Source organism: Canis lupus, chromosome 8 (genome assembly GCF_048164855.1).
Source record: "Canis lupus baileyi chromosome 8, mCanLup2.hap1, whole genome shotgun sequence".
In the NCBI taxonomy this organism is placed as follows: Eukaryota; Metazoa; Chordata; class Mammalia; order Carnivora; family Canidae; genus Canis; species Canis lupus.
In genome coordinates this window covers 55,508,870-55,527,677 of record NC_132845.1, presented here as the reverse complement: position 1 = coordinate 55,527,677, position 18,808 = coordinate 55,508,870, and the positions used below count along the sequence as shown (strand labels likewise).

The 18,808-nt window shown below is 47.5% G+C and overlaps 1 protein-coding gene across 2 annotated transcripts; it reads right to left on the bottom strand.

Annotated features, from left to right (window-relative positions):
* Positions 1–14,277: 14,277 nt before the first annotated feature.
* Positions 14,278–18,507, bottom strand: CHP2 (calcineurin like EF-hand protein 2). 2 transcript variants are annotated; one of them, XM_072836197.1, is made up of 7 exons: positions 18,401–18,507; positions 18,044–18,116; positions 17,873–17,953; positions 17,643–17,773; positions 17,427–17,488; positions 16,141–16,263; positions 14,278–14,699 (listed from the first exon to the last, which is right to left on the bottom strand). In XM_072836197.1, the coding sequence occupies exons 1-7, from the start codon at positions 18,465–18,467 to the stop codon at positions 14,637–14,639; spliced, it is 600 nt and encodes a 199-aa protein (XP_072692298.1). In that variant the 5' UTR covers positions 18,468–18,507; the 3' UTR covers positions 14,278–14,636. The 2 variants fall into 2 exon arrangements, with proteins under 2 accessions (XP_072692298.1, XP_072692299.1); XM_072836198.1 differs by lacking the exon at positions 14,278–14,699 and adding an exon at positions 15,241–15,959.
* Positions 18,508–18,808: the final 301 nt, after the last annotated feature.

The following is an 18,808-nucleotide window of genomic DNA, read 5'->3' as shown; positions in this document are numbered from 1 at the left end:
CTCAGAGTCAGGAAAGAGATTGGTAAGGGTTTCGATAAGAAGTTCAGATTTCAGTATTACACAACCTGTGTCAGTTATCTTTGTGCTGGGAAGTGACAAGCAGATATCTTAAGTGTTGTAGGGGAGGAGTACTTTTCCTTTCTTCTCTTAAGTTCTTTGGCTGGTCTAATAATTACATTGACATAGACAGATTAACAGGAGAAAAACAAATTTAATTTTGTACTGATGAGAGAGCATAAAAATATAAGATTCAAAGAAATTACCAAACTGGGCAATTTGGTACCTTTCAGACAAAGAAACAAAGAGTTTGTCAAGACGACAACACAAAACAGTTTGTGCTCAGGGTCAGGAAATTAATCAAGACATAACAAGAGTTGTTTCTACAGCCTTCTCGCCCCATCTCTGGCAATACGGATGTCTCTCCCCTCCAGGCGCAGGGAAGGCACTCTCCACATGGGGAATCTACTCCTGCTCTCAGGGGGACAGACAAGGGTCAGAGTGTCCTTCTGGCACTGGCTGTTTCTTTGTGTGTGTATGTGTAATTTTTAAAGATTTTTTAAAATTTAAATTCACTTAATTACCATATAATGTATTATTAGTTCCAGGGGAAGAGGTCAGTGATTTATCAGTCTTATATCACACCCAGTGCTCATTCCATCACCTGCCCTCCTTAATGCCCATTACCCGGTTACCCCATCCCCAGACCCTTTCCCCTCCAGCAAACCCTCAGTTTGTTTCCTATGATTAAGAATCTCTTATGGTTTGTCTCCCTCCTTTGATTTTGTCTTGTTTTTTTTTTTTTCTTAAGATTTATTTATTTATTCGTTTATTTATTCATGAAAGACACACACAGAGAGAGAGAGAGAGAGAGAGGCAGAGACAGAGGCCGAGGGAAAAGCAGGCTCCCTGTGGGGAGCCCAATGTGGGACTCCAACCCAGGACCCTGGGATCACACCCTGGGCTGAAGGCAGATGCTCAACCGCTGAGCCACCCAGGCATCCCTGATTTTGTCTTGTTTTATCTTTTCCTCTCTTTCCCTATGATCCTCTGTTTTGTTTCTTAAATTCCACATATGAGTGAGGTCATATGATAACTGTCTTTCTCTGATTATCTCACTTAGCATAACACCCTCTAGTTCCATGTCATTGCAAATGACAAGATTTCAATTTTTTGATGGCTGAGTACTATTCCATTGTATATGTATATATACCACATCTTCTTTATCCACCCATCTGTTAGTGGACACCTGAGCTCTATTTTGGCTATTGTGTACTTTGCTGCTATACATATTGGGGTGCAGGTGACTCTTCCGAACACTACATTTGTATCTTTGGGGTAAATACCTAATAGTGCAATTGCTGGGTCGTAGGGTAGCTCTATTTTCAAGTTTTCGAGGAATCCCCATACTGCTTTCCAGAGTAGGTGACCAGTTTGCATTCCCACCAGCAGTGTAAGAGGGTTCCCCTTTCTCTGCATCCTCACCAATATCTGTGGTTTCCTGATTTGTTAATTTTAGCCATTCTGACTGATGTGGCACTGGCTATTTCCTAAATAAGTTTAATTCAAAATAATTAATATGCCAAACTTATATACTTGGGGGCAGCCTCCCCTGAACCTCATCAGTATCATAATTACACTGAAGTGTAATTATGAGAATTCATATATAAAACTGGAAGAAAATTGAGAATGTTAAAAGAAACACCTATATGATTAGAAACCAACAATTTCTCAATAGACAGAATGGCTTAATGATTAAGGGCAAGGACCATGGATTTCACCACTTACTAGCTACAGGAATAGTATTTCACACTCATAATGTGGGGTTAATAAAAATACCTAAGTCATAGAGGAGTGCCTGGGTGGCTCAGTAGTTGAGCATCTGCCTTCAGCTCAGGGCATGATCCCAGGGTCCTAGGATCAAATCCCACATGGAGCTCCCTACAGGGAGCCCACTTCCCCTCTGCCTATGTCTCTGCCTCTCTGTGTCTCTCGTGAATAAATAAATAAAAATCTAAAACAAAAAATATAACTCCTAGATTTAGTGTAAGAATTAAATGACAGGATGTTTGTGGATGGCTTAGTTCAATAAAAAGTAGCCATAACTATTATGCCTTTATAGTTACAATTTAGCAAAAAATATATATATAACATTTCAAATGGTGTAGTTTAGAGCAAAGTAACTATTAGAAAACTTTGGTCATCACTTAAAGAGAAATTTTAAGGGGTACTTGGGTGGCTCAATCAGTTAACCATCCAGCTCTTGATTTCAGCTCAGGTCATGATCTCAGGGCCCTGGGATGGAGTCTCACTCTCTACCCGCCTACACTGCAGGTCTGGCTCCACCCTCAGTGGGGAGTCTGCTTGTCCCTCTCCCTCTGCTTTCTCTCTCTCTTCTTCTGTTAAATAAATAAAGCTTTTTTTAAAAAAAGAGATCATTTTAAAACAATACAGAAATACTTAAACTTCATAGTGGGAAACTATTTAAAGGCTTTAAAGGAGAGGAATTGACTCAATTTGCCTTTTGTTTTTTGTTTTAAAAGTTTAACCCCTTAGAACACTTGTTTTTATATAGATTTTTACAAATAGGGTCATGCTGTACATACCAACTCTCAAGGACAATAAATAGTCTGTACAACATAATTTTAAATACATAAATACCATCTTTTTAATGAATACATCATATTAATTTTAACCAATCTCATTGTGGTGGCTTCCTTCTGCTTCATCTTAGCTAAGCTGGGACTGCATTTCTAAGAGTTCCCTTCCCTCGTTGGCCATGAGCAAAATGTGGGCAACTGGAAGTGAAGAAGCAGCCATTATTATGCTCTGAAGGTCAGTGTACAGAAGTGTTGCCAGTCACACATCTGGAAGCCGACCTGCTGGTTCACCCCCTTGGCGTGGAGCACCAGCCAGGCCTGCAGCTGCCCTAGCAACTGTGGGTGTCCTTTGACTTCTCCAAACCCTGGGTCATGTGCATGTGATGGGCACCAGCTTCTCCCATCAGTTACCCCACATCATCAAGGTGGGAGGCAGGAACAGATGCAGATTCCAGTTTGTCCTTGTAGGGTTCCATGCTGTCTTCACGAGCTCCCATTCATCTTGGCATTTTCCCCACTTCATGTGTATCTTCCCTTCCCAAATGCCAACCCTGCTGACTTCACACCCAACACCAGATTCAGGAAAGCCACCACCTTGCCTCCTAGTTACCACAAGAGATCTCTTACTCCGCGTCACCCTTGGTGGTTCTGCTTCTAACTGAACTCTGACCCACTCACTAGGCTGTCTGGTAAGCAGACACGGAGATGGAGTTAGGAGCACACAGGTTTCCTGGGACTAACACCTGAGAACATAAAATGTGAGGAAGCATCCGCCAGAGGAAAGCCCAGACTGTGATGCATCTGGCAGCCGCAGGAGGTGGGGGGGGGGGGGCATTCTGGAGCAAGACTTCCCACTAAAGGGGCCCCACAAATAAGCAAAATCCGCCTGGCTACAATCTGTCAACTCCAGCACTCCAGGCAGGTGAAGATCAAGTCCTTTCCTAAATGGAGACCCCTAGCGCTGCACCCTAGCACTGCACCACCTACACAGTTGCGCAGTGGACTAATAACTCGGGTTTTTCCCTTTGCTATAAATAATACTTAGGTGAACAATCTGGTAGGTCAACCTTTTTGCACATTCAAATTATCTACTTAGGATAAATTCCTAGAAATGAGAGTTCTAGATCAAAGAATATAGCCGTTTTTAAGGCTTTTAATTAATAAAATCAAATCTGATCTTTAAGAAGAATCATGGTTTCAAGTAGAATTTAATCAGCATCGAGCCTGGACATCTTTACATGCTTGTGGATATTTTTTTTTAAGATTTTATTTGTTTGTTTAACAGAGAAAGAGAGAGCATACCAGAGAGCACAAGCAGGAGGAACGGTAGAGGGAGAAGAAGCAGGCTCCCTGCTCAGCAGGTTGTGACCTGAGCCAAAGGCAGACACTAAACCAACTGAGCCACCCAGGCGCCCCTTGTGGATACTTCTTTTTTAAAATTTCTGGTTCAGGGAGCCTGTTTTTCTCTCTACCCATGTTTCTGCTTCTCTCTGTGTGTCTCTCATGAATAAATAAATCAAATCTTTCCAAAAAAAAGAGTTGGAGGCTTAACCGACTGAGCCACCCAGGCACCCCATCTTTATACTTTTCAGTGCTGCTTGGGAGATACAGAAATTTTAAATTTCTACATAATTAACACTATTAATATTTTCCTTGGTGATTATTCTTAGAAAAGCCTTGGATATCTCAAGATTATATTAGTATTCATTTATCTTTTTTTCTAAGCCATTTATTATTTCATTTTATGATATGACTCAGGAGTCTGATATATAAACATGTAATATGATATTGTACTGTACTAGGTGTTTGTGTATATTTTTACTTTTTAAAAGATTTATTTATTTAAACTGAGAGAAAGAGAGAGAGCATGGGGGGAAGGGCCGAGAGAGAGAGTCTCAAGCAGACTCCCGGCTGAGCACAGAGCCCAAGGCAGGGCTCCATCTCATCACCCCAGATCACAGGGATCACCTGAGCAGAAACCAAGAGCCAGAGGCTTAACGGACTGTACCACCCAGGCACCCTTGTACTTTCTTTTTACTTCTTTTTTTTGTTCCATTCATCTTTCTGTAACAGTATCCCAATCGTTGTGATCCTTTTGGTTTCATGATAAATATTAACTAACCTATATGCTTAACATATAGCTTCAATAGTTATATGTTAACATGATGAAAGCATAGTTACGTTTGTCATATTTAATAGTTTACTATTTAATGTAACTATGTTTTCATTATTTTGATTTCATGATAAGTACTAATATGTAACTACTTAACATAACTATGTTTTAATAATTTGTGTCTCATGGCAGCAGCCCCGTGGCCCTGCGGATACGTGTCTTGTTCTGCAGTGTTTGGATGAACAGCCCCCGGGGAAGCCCCTGCTGCTAGCCTCCGACCGCCCTCCAACCTTGTTTCTTTCTTTCTTTTTTTTTTTTTTAAGATTTTTATTTATTCATTCATGATAGACAGAGAGAGGCAGAGACACAGGCAGAGGGAGAAGCAGGCTCCATGCAGGGAGCCCAACGTGGGACTCAATCCCGGGTCTCCAGGATCAGGCCCTGGGCTGAAGGCAAATGCTAAACCACTGAGCCACCCAGGGACCCCCTCCAACCTTGTTTCCAGTTGCAAACATTGAGCCATGTCGCCGGCCACCCTCTGCCTGCCTGGACCAGCCAACACCCTCCTTTGAGCTGAGCTCCTTATTATCGAGGAATCATCCCTGAGCTCCCAGACTCATCAGCATCACGACATGAGGCGGAGGCTGCCTCCACCGCCTGGTGGACCTGCACCCACGGGCCCCCTGCACCCTACTTGCCCCTGGGCTTCTGTTCCCATGCCGGGCCGGGGTGGATCTGCAGGGCGCAGGCCCCAGTTCCAGAGCTGGTGACAGGAGGCCCAAGCGTCTCTTGATGATGCAAACCCCGTCCCTGGGCACAGGAGCCTTCCCAGGATGAGGGGTAAAGCCCCGGACCCCAGGGACCTGCCCTGGTTCCGGAGAAGAACTGGAAGCAGGTGCTTTGGGATCTGCGCTCCCGGGTTCTGCTGGCGCACACCCCCAGCTCCGTGACTTCCTGGGTGAGGAGAAGCCACTCACCAAGGAGATGGTGACCCCCTGAATCACCTCCACCGGGTGGCTGGCTCCCAGGGTGGACTCAAGCACCCTGGAGCCGACTAGGAGCCTCTGAAGCCCAGCAGCCTTTGAGGGGCCCCTCTGGCAGCCTTTTAATGAGCGTGGAGCCCTCTCCCCAGCTGGGCACCCAAGGGAAGCAAAGCTTTTTGCAGGAGAAATAAATCGTTTCATAAATGTGAATTGCTAAGGTGAGGCCCATCTTAAAATCCATTTTTTTTCTTTTTCAGGTTTTTTTTTTTAATTCCAGTTAGTTAACACAGTGTAGTATTAGTTTCAGGTGTAGAATTTAGTGATTCCATACAACACCCAGGGCCCATCACAGTAAGTGCCTTCCTTAATGCCCATCATCCATCTAGCCCATCTCCTTGCCTGCCTCCCAAAATTCCTTTTTTAAAAAGTCTACTTCTGGGCTCCTGGGTGGCTCAGTTGGTTAAGCAGTGGTCTCTTGATTTCCACTCGGGTCATGGTCATTGGATCCCGGCATAGAGCCACCTTGGGCTTTGTGCTCAGCAGGGAGTGGCTTGAGGACTCTCCCTCTCCCCCTCTACACCTCCCCCAGCTCTCTCTCTGTCTCAAATAAATAAATTTTTTTTCAAATAAATATTTTTTTAAATCCTTAAAAAATAGATGCCTGAGTGGCTCAGTGGTTGAGCGTCTTTGGCTCAGGGTGTGATCCCGAGGTCCTGGGATCGAGTCCCACATCGGGCTCCCCGCAGGGAGCCTGCTTCTCCCTCTGCCTATGCCTCTGCCTCTCTCCGTATGTCTCTTATGAATAAATAAATGTATAAATAATCTTTTCAAAAAAATCCTTAAAAAGTCACCTTCTCTTCCCTGTAAGATTCTGCATCCATACCTGTAGCCATGCATGGCAAGTAAAAGATGACCGTAATTTTTTTCATACTTCTCTGCTCCAGAGAAGGAGTCTGTATTCCCTCCTCTTGTAGGCTCTCTGACTGTTCTTTCTTGACACGTTTTGGCAGAAGTAATGTGGCAGAGTCAGGCCTGGGCTTTCCCACTTCTTATCTGTTGGGACACTGCCTGTGGGAGCTCTGACCTGTCGGGGGAGGAGTCTTCATGTTGTCACCTGGAGAGTCCAGCCTTCAAGGTATCCCTACCAAGGTCCCAGACCTTTAAGTAAAGTCAAATCAGCCCCTACAGGCCATCTGCCAGCTGAATACTACAGAATAGCTTCAGTTAACACCACACGCAGCGGAAGAGTTGCCCAGCTGAACCCTGCCCGATTCCCTGATCCACAAAATCACTGGTTATAATAAAATGGTGGTTGCGTTAAGCTGCTGAGTTGAGGGTGATTTGCTGACACGCAGCAGAGAACCAGAGTATCACGTGATAGGCAGTGGCTCCATGTGAAAGGAATAAACTTTCCTGCCCCATCAACCTCAGGTTGGAACGTGGTTTCCTTCGGCCACTGGTTTCCAAGTAGGCAAGTCGTATAGCAGATCAACGCCAAAACTTATCCAGGTGTCCTGCAGCTGCTTTGCTTCTACCATGAGAATGGCATGTCCCCGACAGGGCTGCCCCTTCAGCCCGGGCCCTGCAGCGTGTGGCCATGTGGAGCAGAGGTCTAACAACGTGGAACATAAGCAACAGATAGACTCTTGATGTTACGAGCCATCCAGGGGGTGTTCACTACCACAGTCACACTTAGAGTCTAACTCACTGCATGGCTGTTGTTTCACTCCTTTTACATGGTTAGGATGATGAATTATTACATTCACTCCTTTTCACATTATTAGGAAAACCCACTTCCCATGATAGAGTCTGAAATGTCAGATATTCACTTCTGCAGCCTCCCTTACAGCTAGAGGTATTCTTGTGCTGACCACTCACAAGTGAAAGGTAGTCTATGAGGGGAGTATACTTCCGGGAAGGATTGTCCTCAATGACCAGGAGAAGGACATGAAAGGGGTTATCTCTAACTGCCTTTGCCATCCACTCAGACACCTGTTCTAGACACTGCCTCTGTGAGGATGTGATGGCTACAGCCACAGCAGCCATCTTGTAATCATGAGGCAACAAACTGGGGAATTAAAAGCCAATGTACTGAAGAATGGAAGGATAAGAGATCTTGGATTCTTGATAAAATTGTTGAGCCACTCAACAATCTAGGACGGCCTACCATGAGAAACATCTTATAATGTGAGATAATGGTCTTAATTGTTTAAGGCACTGTTAGTTGGAAATTCTGTTATTTGTAGCCAAAAAAAAAAAAAATCCCATTTATATATAGTTATTCGTCAAACATGCACCTGCATTATGATTTTCCTTTAGGGAATCAACACACTACAACACACACATGCGCTGCAATTGGTTCAAGTGAGATCACAATCTCCAGTTCCTGAAGTGAGCACGTGACCCAGCCTGGATATTCATAGTGGCCCATCTACCTGGGTACAGTGAGTAAACTGAGGCTCCCTTCTGGGACATTGGGCCCAACTGTCGAGAAAAAGAGGCTCTCGGAGATTCCTGGATGGCTCAGGGACTTAGCACCTGCCTTAGCCCAGGGAGTGATCCTGGAGTCCCAGGATTGAGTCCCACATCGGGTTCCCTGTATGGAGCCTGCTTCTCCCTCTGCCTGTGTCTCTGCCCCCCCCCCCCCGTCTGTCTCTTATGAATAAATAAATAAAATCTTAAAAAAAGAAAGAGGCTCTCTTTTCATTGGGATTACTGCTTAGGAATTAAGCCAACACAGAGGAAAGCAGAGTTAAGAAGTGGAAAGATTAATTTCTGATCATATTATTGAGCATTTGAGACTCTCCTTTGTCTGGTCTACCTTTGGACTTTTCCTTCGGTTATATGAACCAATAAATTCCTATTCCTTCATAAACCAGTTAACAATGGGAAGAATCCTGACTGCTACAGATCAGGGTCCTAGTTTACAGATGAGGCCAAAAGGCCTCAGGTGAAGTAAAGCAGGTTGGTGGGGTTGGGGCGGGTGGGGGGGGACATTGGTGGTGAGGGAGGGCAGCAAGTTACGGGAAGGACAAGATGTGACAACTCCACTAGGTGGCTGCTATCATCTGTTTCAGAGATAATAGAAGCTGAGGCCTTGAAGGGCAAAGCAACTTAGCCAAGGTCATTCAGTGAGTAATTAACTAGAAGGTTGCAGATTTGATCTCAGGCCTAATAAAACTCCAAAACTCAAGTCATTTCTACTGAGCCACACTGATTTGTAGGGTAGGTCTCTGACCAGAAACCAAGCCGGTATATTGCCTCTCAGACATCAAGAGAGTTTTATTGATGTTGGCTGGGCGAGGCTGAGGACAACCCAGAGCTTCCTTGTATTTGAGAGCCATGTTCAGGATTTTTTTTTTTTTAAGATTTTATTTATTTATTCATGAGACATATAGAGAGAGGCAGAGACACAGGCAGAGGGAGAAGCAGGTTCCTTGCGGGGAGCCCGATCCCGGGACCTTGAGATCACGACCTGAGATGCAGACACACAACTATTGAGCCACCCAGACATCCCCCCGGGATTCTTTTCTTAACTGTTTTCCTGATCAGTTACAAAGAGGCGATAGTAGCCATCATCAGATCTATCCAACACCACTAGCTCATTCTTTCTGCTTGCTTCCCTCCTCGGAGCTCCCTACACACTGTCTCAGTTTCAGTTACCATGGCAAGGAAAGGGGCTCGCTCAGAAACTTCCATCTTTTCTTCAGGATATGTAGATGGTTATGCACATGGGTCCAGAAGATTCCAGGTCGGCTACACCCCTTCAAAGCATCCCTGGTGGCCCAAGTGGGACAGCTCCAGTGCCTGCCCCACACCCCTCTGGGAGATCCTTCTCAAGTGAGGCTTCCAAGCACAAGCTAGAGCTGCCTCCAGCCCCTCCCTGAAGAGTCTGCCAGCAGAAAGCTATTGCTTGTCACCTCTCCAGCTCTATAATGAGTTATCTGTCATAAAGCCCTGCTACATTTCCCTGGACCTGACCTAGCGAGTGGACTCCGTTTCCATGGCCAACCTCTACCAAATCCAATCTGAGCAGCAGCCAGGGTGTCTAGCTCACTGATGACTGCCTCCAAACCGTCCCCACAGGAGGCAAGCTCTGCCCAGGACTTCTTTGTCATAGGGTCCTTAGCTGGGGGTCCCCACAGTGGAGGGAACACACAACCCATGTACGCAGGATGATTTCTGGAAGTAACCTCTCAGCTTTAAATAACATCCTTGAATCACATGGTGAAAAGGTCATTTCTTTCTCAGTCCTCCTTCCATCCTTCAGATCACCAAAGAGAAGCTCTGTTTGGTGCAGATTTGTTTTTACAACTCTCCAACAATTGCTAATCTCCCTTTTGACACTTTGGGGAGGGGTCTTTGTATGTATTGCTGCTTTTGTACAGTTATTTATGGCAATTGGGGCTGTTTTTTTTTCTATTAAATTCTATTTATTTCTATTTTTATAGAAATTTTATTTTTTATTTCTATTAGATTCTATTTATTTATTCCTAAGAGACACAGAGAGAGAGGCAGAGACATAGGCAGAGGGAGAAGCGGGGTCCCTGTGGGGAGCACAATGTGGGACTTGATCCCAGGACCCCAGGATCATGACCTGAGCCCAAGTCCCTCAACCACTGAGCCACCCAGGTGCCCCTTGGGGCTGATTCCTAATGTACAGTAGTGATATTCAGTTTCCTTTATAAGCTCAAATGTATCCACTTTAAGTGAATCTGTTTATAAGCAAATAATAAGTGGATAAGACACAGAGCCTAGGTACTGTAGCAAAAAGACTGAGGATGGTAACAAATCACTTAAATTCAGCAACTCCTGCTCACAGCACAGGGGCTCCTTAAAGGTGTCACCAGGTTCCCCCCACACACTTCAGCAAACGTATCCCCAGGCAACGGTGCCAGAGTTGGTATCCAGAGAGTGAGGTACACACAGCTTGTGCTCCCCTGGGCAGCCTGATGCCCCTCCTTCCTGCATGACAGAAGTCTCCAACCTCCTGAGCTTAGGCTGGATCAGGGGGCTTTCTTTTTTTTTTTTTTTTTTAAGATTTTATTTATTTATTCATGATAGTCACACAGAGAGAGACAGAGAGGCAGAGACACAGGCAGAGGGAGAAGCAGGCTCCATGCACCGGGAGCCCGATGTGGGATTCGATCCTGGGTCTCCAGGATCACGTCCCGGGCCAAAGGCAGGCGCCAAACCGCTGCGCCACCCAGGGATCCCTAGGGGGCTTTCATACTAGGGAGGGGGGCAGTTTACTCCTCCATCCACCAGAATAAGGAGTAGAGTGTTGGGGAACCCCTGGTACTGGAAGCACTGACCATTGGCACAGAGCAGGTGTGGGCAGGAATGGTTGGAAGGCCTTCTCGAAAGCCTGTGGGTCAGGGGAGTGCTCAGTGTTTTTTAATGGATGTTGGAGAACTTCTCATAGAGAGCCGTCACTAGGAGTCTGGCCAGAAGCTTTCAGTGTTTTAAAAGTTTGGTCCTTCAACCTCCAACATAAAAATCATGTACTAAGGGATGCCTGGGTGGCTCAGCAATTGAGCGTCTGCCTTCAGCTCAGGGTGTGATCCCACAGTCCTGGGATCGAGTCCCACATCGGGCTCCCTGCATGGAGCCTGCTTCTGCCTCTGCCTCTGCCTCTCTCTCTCTGTGTCTCTCATGAATGAATAAATAAAATCTTTTTTTAAAAATCACGTACTAAAAATCTAGATTTCTCTTAGACTCAGGAGCCCTCAAATGGGACCAAAGAATCAAAACTTTTTTTTTTTAAAGTAATCTCTATGCCCAACATGGGGCTTGAACTCACAACCTGGAGACCAAGAGTCACCTGCTGTACTTGAGAGAGGCAGCCAAGCATTCTTTTTTGTTGTTGTTGTTTTAATTTAAGGTCTAAACTTTAATCAGATATATATATCATCAGGAAAATTTGAGGAACTATAATGGAAAAAAGACCAACTATAAAGAAAGACACCTCTCCCTCTCTCTCTCTCTCTCTCTCTCTCTCTCGCTCTCTGCCTGTCTCCCCTCTATTTCTATCCATACAGTTGGTCCTCGAACAGCATGGGTTTGAACTGCGTGGGTCCATTTACATGTGGATTTTTTTTTACAGTATAGTAGTGTAAATGTACTTTCTCTTCCTTATGATTTTCTTAACATTTTATTTTTTTAAGATTTGATTTATTTATTCATGAGATACACAGAGAGAAAGGCAGAGGGAGAAGCAGGCTCCCTGCGGGGAGTCTAATGTGGGACTCGATCCCAGGACCCTGGAATCACTACCTGAGCCAAAGGTAGATGTTCAACCACTGAGCCACCCAGGCGCCCCAATAACATTTTCTTTTCTACAGCTTACTTTATTGTAAAAATGCAGTATAGAGTACATGTAACATACAAATATGCATGATCCGACTGTTTAGGTTATCAGTTAGGCTTCTGGTCAACAGGAGGCTATGAGTTAAGTTTGGGAGGAGGTGTCAAAAGTTACATGTGGAGGAACACCTGGGTGGCTCAGTAGTTGAGCGTCTGCCTTTGGCTCAGGGCGTGATCCTGGGGTCCTGGGATAAAGTCGCACATTGGGCTCCCTGCATGGAGCCTGCTTCTCCCTCTGCCTGTGTCTCTGCCTCTCCCTTTGTGTCTCTCATGAATAAATAAATAGAATCTTAAAAAAAAAAAAGTTACATGTGGATATTCGACTGTGTAAAGGTCAATACGCTGAACCCCTGTGTCATTCAAGGGTCAATTGCATACAAATCTTCTCCCACAGTGCCTGGAAAAAAATTGCCACTCAGTGAGGTTTATACCCCCCTTCCTCTGCTTCTCATCTTTAATCCGGGGCCAAAGACTAAACAGACATCCCTCAATAGGAAAGTCTTTGTTTACGTGGCCATCTTCTAACAAAAATCGCAAAACTCCCAATGGAGTCAAATATTCTCTTTGCCACCCCCCTTCCCTTCAACTTTGAGACTCATCTGTCAGAATCATATCAAAGCATCAGGTTGAAATGGGGTTGATCTGCCACCCCAGGCAATTCCACACTCTGAGAGCCCCCAAAAGGGTGTAGTCTCTACATGACTTCCAAATGCCTGGAGCCATGAAATTATCTGACACAGTCCTTCCTCAAAGGGTCCCCTCTGAGTGCCCACAACCGCAGTGTGAACGTGTGTTCCGGACCGTCTGGTACATCTTCAGGTAGGCTTCCTCAGAAATGTCCTGAGCCGAAGATCAGAGAGCCAGTTGCTTATCTGTGAAGTGATCCAGGAAGCAGTGGTAGGAGAGTGGGGATGAGATAAGGGGGTGGGGAGGTGCAGTGCAGGGTGCTTTAATAAGCAGCCCCGTGCTGTGAATAACCGGGGTGGGATGGGGGTTGCTCAGACCTGCTGGAGATTTCAAGAGGTAAGAAAACATGCCTCTAACTTGTCCAAACTGAGGGGTCAATAAACTGGGTATTTGTCTAGCAATCTCCATCTGTCATCCCAATGGCCATTGACTCCCCAACACTTCAACTTGTCCTTCACATAAGCTAAGTACATGCCTATGCCAGGCAAAGCTCATGGATAGAATATCATCTGTGCTTGTAGAAAGAAGCCATTGGGGTTCCTAAAAAATTTTAAAAAACAGAGCTGCCATCTGATCTAGCAGTCCCACTTTTGGGTATCTATCCGAAGGAAATGAAATCACCATCTTAAAGAGATATCTGGGCTCCCGTGTTCACTGCAGGATTATTCACAACCCAAATGTCCATTGGCATTAGATGAATGAATAAAGAAAATGTGGTATATGCATATATTGGAATATTAGTCTTAAAAAAGAAGAAGGAAACTCTACCATTTGTTACACCGTGAATGGGCCTGGGAGACGTTATGCTAAGCAAAACACTTCAGTCACAGAAAGACAAATACTGTGTGAGTACTGCGTGACTCTTATGTGATGCACCTAAAAGAGTCAAATCCGTGGAAGTAGACAATAGAATGGTCTTTAGCAAGGGGAAGGGAGAGAGCATAAGAGAAGCTCTTGTTCAACGGGGATAAAGTCACAGTTATCCAAGATGGGTACGTTGCAGAGATCTGCACAGCACTGTGCCCATAGTCAACAATTTGATGTTGTACACTTAACATTTGTTAAGCCAGGGGTGCCTGAGTGGCTCAGTCGGTTAGGTGTCTGCCTTCGGCTCAGGTCATGATCTTGAAGTCCTGGGATCGAGCCCTGAATCAGTCTCCCTGCTGAGTTGGATGTCTTGTTTCTCCCTTGCCCTCTGCCCCTCCCCACTTGTGCTCTCTCTCTCAAATAAATAAATAAAATCTTAACAAAAATTTGTTGGGTGCCGGGTGGCCCAGTTGATTAAATGTCTCCCTTCGGCTGGGGTCATGATCTCGGAATCCTGGAATCAAGTCCTGCATGGGGCTCGTTGCTCAACAGAGAGTCTGCTTCTTCCTCTACCTCCCCCTCCCCCGCTCATGCACACACTCTCACTCTCTCAAATAAATATAGTCTTTAAAAAAAATTCGTTACGTCAGTAGATCTCATGTTAAGTGTTCTAATCACACACACACACACACACACACACAAATATCAAAGTGATACGAGGACATTTTTGGAGATGATAAATGTTTATTACCTTGGTTGTGGTGACGGGAACATGAGTATATACCTATGTCCAAACTCATCAAATTATACACATCAATTCTGTGCAGTTTTCTGTACACCAATTACAATACAATAAAGCTGGGCTAAAATAGAAGCCACTGACACATATAGTGATGATGAATGCCGAGCAGGCGGTGTGCTGCTAAATGTTTAATGACGGGCTCTCCTAAGCAGAACAGCCCTGGCCTATTGCATTTGCCAATGTCCATGGTGTAAATACTCCCACCACAGCTGATTCAAGCTACCCACGTGACATCACTGAAAACATAGATGGAAGCCCTCGGTGCAGTTGACTCCCATGTGTTAAGAGCAGACAACTCCCGCACAGCCCAGAGAGAAGATACAGGCAGGGCACCACAGCATCTCCTATTGGTAGAGCCAAAGCATTTTGCTATAGACCTAGGATCTCACAACTTCATGTGTCTTTTACCCTCTATTCTGTGATAGATCAATGCTTGAGCATCTTATGGTGAAAGAAATGGAACTATTCCCAAATCTTTGAATAGTTTCCTACCTTAGGAACAGATGTCTTTATTTATTAGTTTTAGATCATCTCTGTCCCCACCTGCCCATCCCCATCACACTGGCATGCACCCACAGGATCAGTGAAAACCCATTTAAAAAGTCAGACTTCAAGAATTCCTCCAGTTGGTCAACTTCACAGTAATGGATATCTCTTGTTTTGCCTGACTGGCATCATTCCCCCTTCTTCTGATAATGACACTACATTTTCCTGTCAACAGCTACTCCTTACCCCACCGTGAGTCCTCAGGCTTTATTTCTTGGCTTTAACAGTTAGCACATGACACAGGCCAGGTCAATGAGAGCAACGAGGCCTCCTGGAGCTAGGGACAAGAACCCACTCAGGCTCTTCGCTTGGAATTACTGAAAGAAGGTACTCCCTTCCTTTTTAAAAAATCTTTATTTATTTATTCACGAGAGACAGAGACACAGGCAGAGGGAGAAGCAGGATCCATGCAGGGAGCCCAACGTGGGACTCGATCCCGGGTCTTCAGGATCACACCCTGGACTGAAGGCAGCGCTAAACCGCTGAGCCACCTGGGCTGCCCAGGTAATCCCTTCCCATTGGATTACTAGGATATAAACCGAGAGCTGCTGGTGGCCATCCACCATGAGGAAAGAGCCCTCCTCCCAACACACACACACACACACACACACACACACACACACACACAGTCGATTGAGAAATTAATAACTGAGTCCTTTGAATTTAACTGTGCCTGAAGACACTTCCAGGCTTTTCCTATATTCTGAAGATACTTTCAAACTTTTTAATTACATGAGCCCATAAAAATCCCCTTTTCACTTAAGTCACTGTAAATTGGGTTTTCAGTTGCTTGCAACCAGAAGATTGCTGGCTGATTTATGAATCTGAGATCAAATAAGCTACACTTTATTTAGTACACACCCTTCCAGCTTTCTCTCCTTGGCCCTAAATAGAGTTTAGCATAGACACATGAATACAGTTTTGGGGGCCCTGCCTCTGTAGGGGCTGAAGATAAATTCCACGCTGAGCTGGTCTGTGTAAGCTAGCCAACGGCACAAAGAGGGTCACTTCAGGATCCGGATGCTCATTTTCTGCTCGATGTCCATCTTCTCTAATGACTGGCAGGGGCAGATGGGTGGTAGTCAAGAGCTCAATCCTCTAGGCTTCCCACCTCCTCTCCTATCCCCAAAGCCCCACCTTTCCTTAGCGATCCCCATCCCTCTGCCCAAATTCCTTTCCCATGTCCATCTGTCCTAGGGACTCCTGAAGTCAACTCCCCAGGCCTCAGGGCATTCTGACCTTGGTGAACTCCAGGAAGGACACAGCCCCGTCCCCATCTTCATCCGCTTCCTGTACCGTGCGGTCGGCGATGCTCTCCAACTGCTCTTCTGTCACCTGCACCCCAACCATCAGCCGGAGGACCTGGGAGGCATACAGGGGACAGCCATAAAGAGGAGACACTCGCCCCATCCCCCAAACCTTGCCCACATTATCCTAAATGTTATTACCCCTTTTGTAATCTATCTCTCAACCATTTTTTTCACTTCCCACCATATCCCAATAATTTCCCCTACTGCTTTTCCATTCAAACCCCCGCCTGTCTCTCTATCTCACGTTCACCTCAACAGTATGCCCAAACTCATTACCCAAACCTAAGTCTTACAACCCAACCTCCCTCCATTCTCCACCCCATCCCCCTCCTCATCCTCCCACTATTCCCAATTCCACCACCACCACCCCCCACTTCATCAAATCTATCACAGAGTTTCTGAATCTCAATACTGTTGACATTTGGGGCCAGGTAACTCCTTGTTGTGAGGGAACGGGGGCTATAGTGTGTATCGAAAGATGTTTAGCAGCGTTTTTGACTTCTACCTACTAGATGCCAGCAGTGCTGCCCACTCCACTCCCTCAGTTGTGGCAACCAAAAATGTCTCTAGATATTGCCAACTCATTCAGGAGGTAAAATCACCTCCAGTTAAGAACCACTGGTCTAGGGATCCCTGGGTGGCTCAGTGGTTTAGCGCCTGCCTGCGGCCCAGGGCATGATCCTGAGTCCCAGTATCAAATCCCATATCGGACTCCTTGCATGGAGCCTGCTTCTCCCTCTGCCTGTGTCTCTGCTTCTCTCCCTCTCTCTGTGTCTCTCATGAATAAATAAATAAAAATCTTAAAAAAAAAAAAAAAAGAACCACCACTCTATTTCCAACCTCATAACCAACTGTTCCCCATCCATTTCCCAACTAAACCCCACCCAATGCTGGATTCCCACTTAATACCCCAGTGACCTGGGCAGCCCCAGTGGCTTAGCAGTTTGGTGCCACCTTCAGCCCAGGGTGTGATCCTAGAGACCAGGGATCAAACCCCACATCAGGCTCCCTGCATGGAGCCTGCTTCTCCCTCTGCCTGTGTCTGTGTGTGTGTGTGTGTGTGTGTGTCTAATAAATAAATAAATAATCTTAAAAAAAAATGCCCCAGTGACCTGCACCTCCATTGCCCAGTCACCCACCCCATCCCCCTGCAACCCTTCCCTTCAACAACCCATTTGTCAGATATCACATCTCTTGTTCTTGCATCCTTCCAACCTGTAGCATCTCGTGCCTGGAGATCTTTCCATCTCTATCCAGGTCATAGAGCTGAAATGCAACTGGAAGAGAATAGAGAGGGAGGGGAGGAGGAGGGAAAGCTGAGTGTTCCCTCGTTCTTTTCCAGCAGGTCACCCTGGAGGCTTGGGGGAGGTCATCTACAGGCTCGCTAAGAGGTGCGGTGCATCGCTTGGGGAGGGGTCCCCACGAACTCACAGCGAAGTTTGTTCATTCGGCTGTTGAGGGGTTCAGGTTCCTTGGGGTCTCGCATGCTCGAGTCGTCATCATCGACAGGTCGAAAGTGAGCCAGGACTCTGACAAAGCCTGGGAAATCCACTCGCAGATTCCTGGGGACAATGGAGTGGAGGTGACCTTGGCCCTCCGCCTGCCTCTCCCCTTAACTCTCCCCCAAGCCCTCCCCCACCACACCCCCAGCGGGACCTCACCCGTCGGGGAAGAAGCTGTCTATGATGCGATCTCCCAGGGGGTTCACGGCCAGCGCCCCGATCTGCTGCAGATCCATGCGGCTGTCAAGTCAAAGTTCAGAGGGACGGAGGGTTAAGGAGGGGACCGGGTCCAGAGGGGCAGGTGGCAGGTCCTGGGGCCGGGTCCCTCACCTCAGGTAGCCCTTCTTGTTCCTGTCCAGTGCCCGAAACCGGTGGTAGAGGCGGAGCAGACTGGCCTGCGAGACTGCGGGACCGGGAGGCGGAGGGTGACACGGCCGCGGGCGCTCCCCACTACCCGCTTCCCCGGGGTCCCTCCCCGGGACCTCCCCCACCCCCCGGGCGGGACCTCCCCCGCCCCCCAGCCCCCCGGGACCCGGGCCGCGCGGCCGGGCTGCGGGGGGCGTGTCGACGCGCTCCCGCGGGGCCCGAGGCCCGGAGGCCCCCCCGTGCCCCCGCCCCCGTCCGCGGCCCCGCGGGGAGCCCCTCCCGACGCCCCCCGCCCCGGCTCCGAGCCCCGCGGCCGCTCACAGCCGGTCTCCCGGCGGATGCTGTCCGCGTCGGGAATGCGCGCCGCGTGGGAGCCGCGGGCGCCCATGGCTGCGCCTGCTGAGCCGCCCGGCCCCGGCCCCGGCCCCGGCCCCGGCCCCGGCCCCGCCCCGCCCCGCCCCCGCCCCCCGCGCCCGGGCGCGGCCGCCCGCTGGCCCCGGGGCCGAAGGCCGCAGGCCTGGCGCGGAGCCAGGCTCGGGAACCCCTGCGTGCCTCGCCTCCCACCCGCGACCCGGGCGGACGGAGAACAATGCCCAGCGTGGCGGGGTCAGAGGGGCGGCGCGGACAACGGGGCGTTTCATGCCGAGCCGAGCCGAGCCGAGCCGGAGCCCGCCGCGAGGTCGCCCGCCCGCCCGCCCGCCCCCCGGCCGCGCCATCTCACCCTCGGGA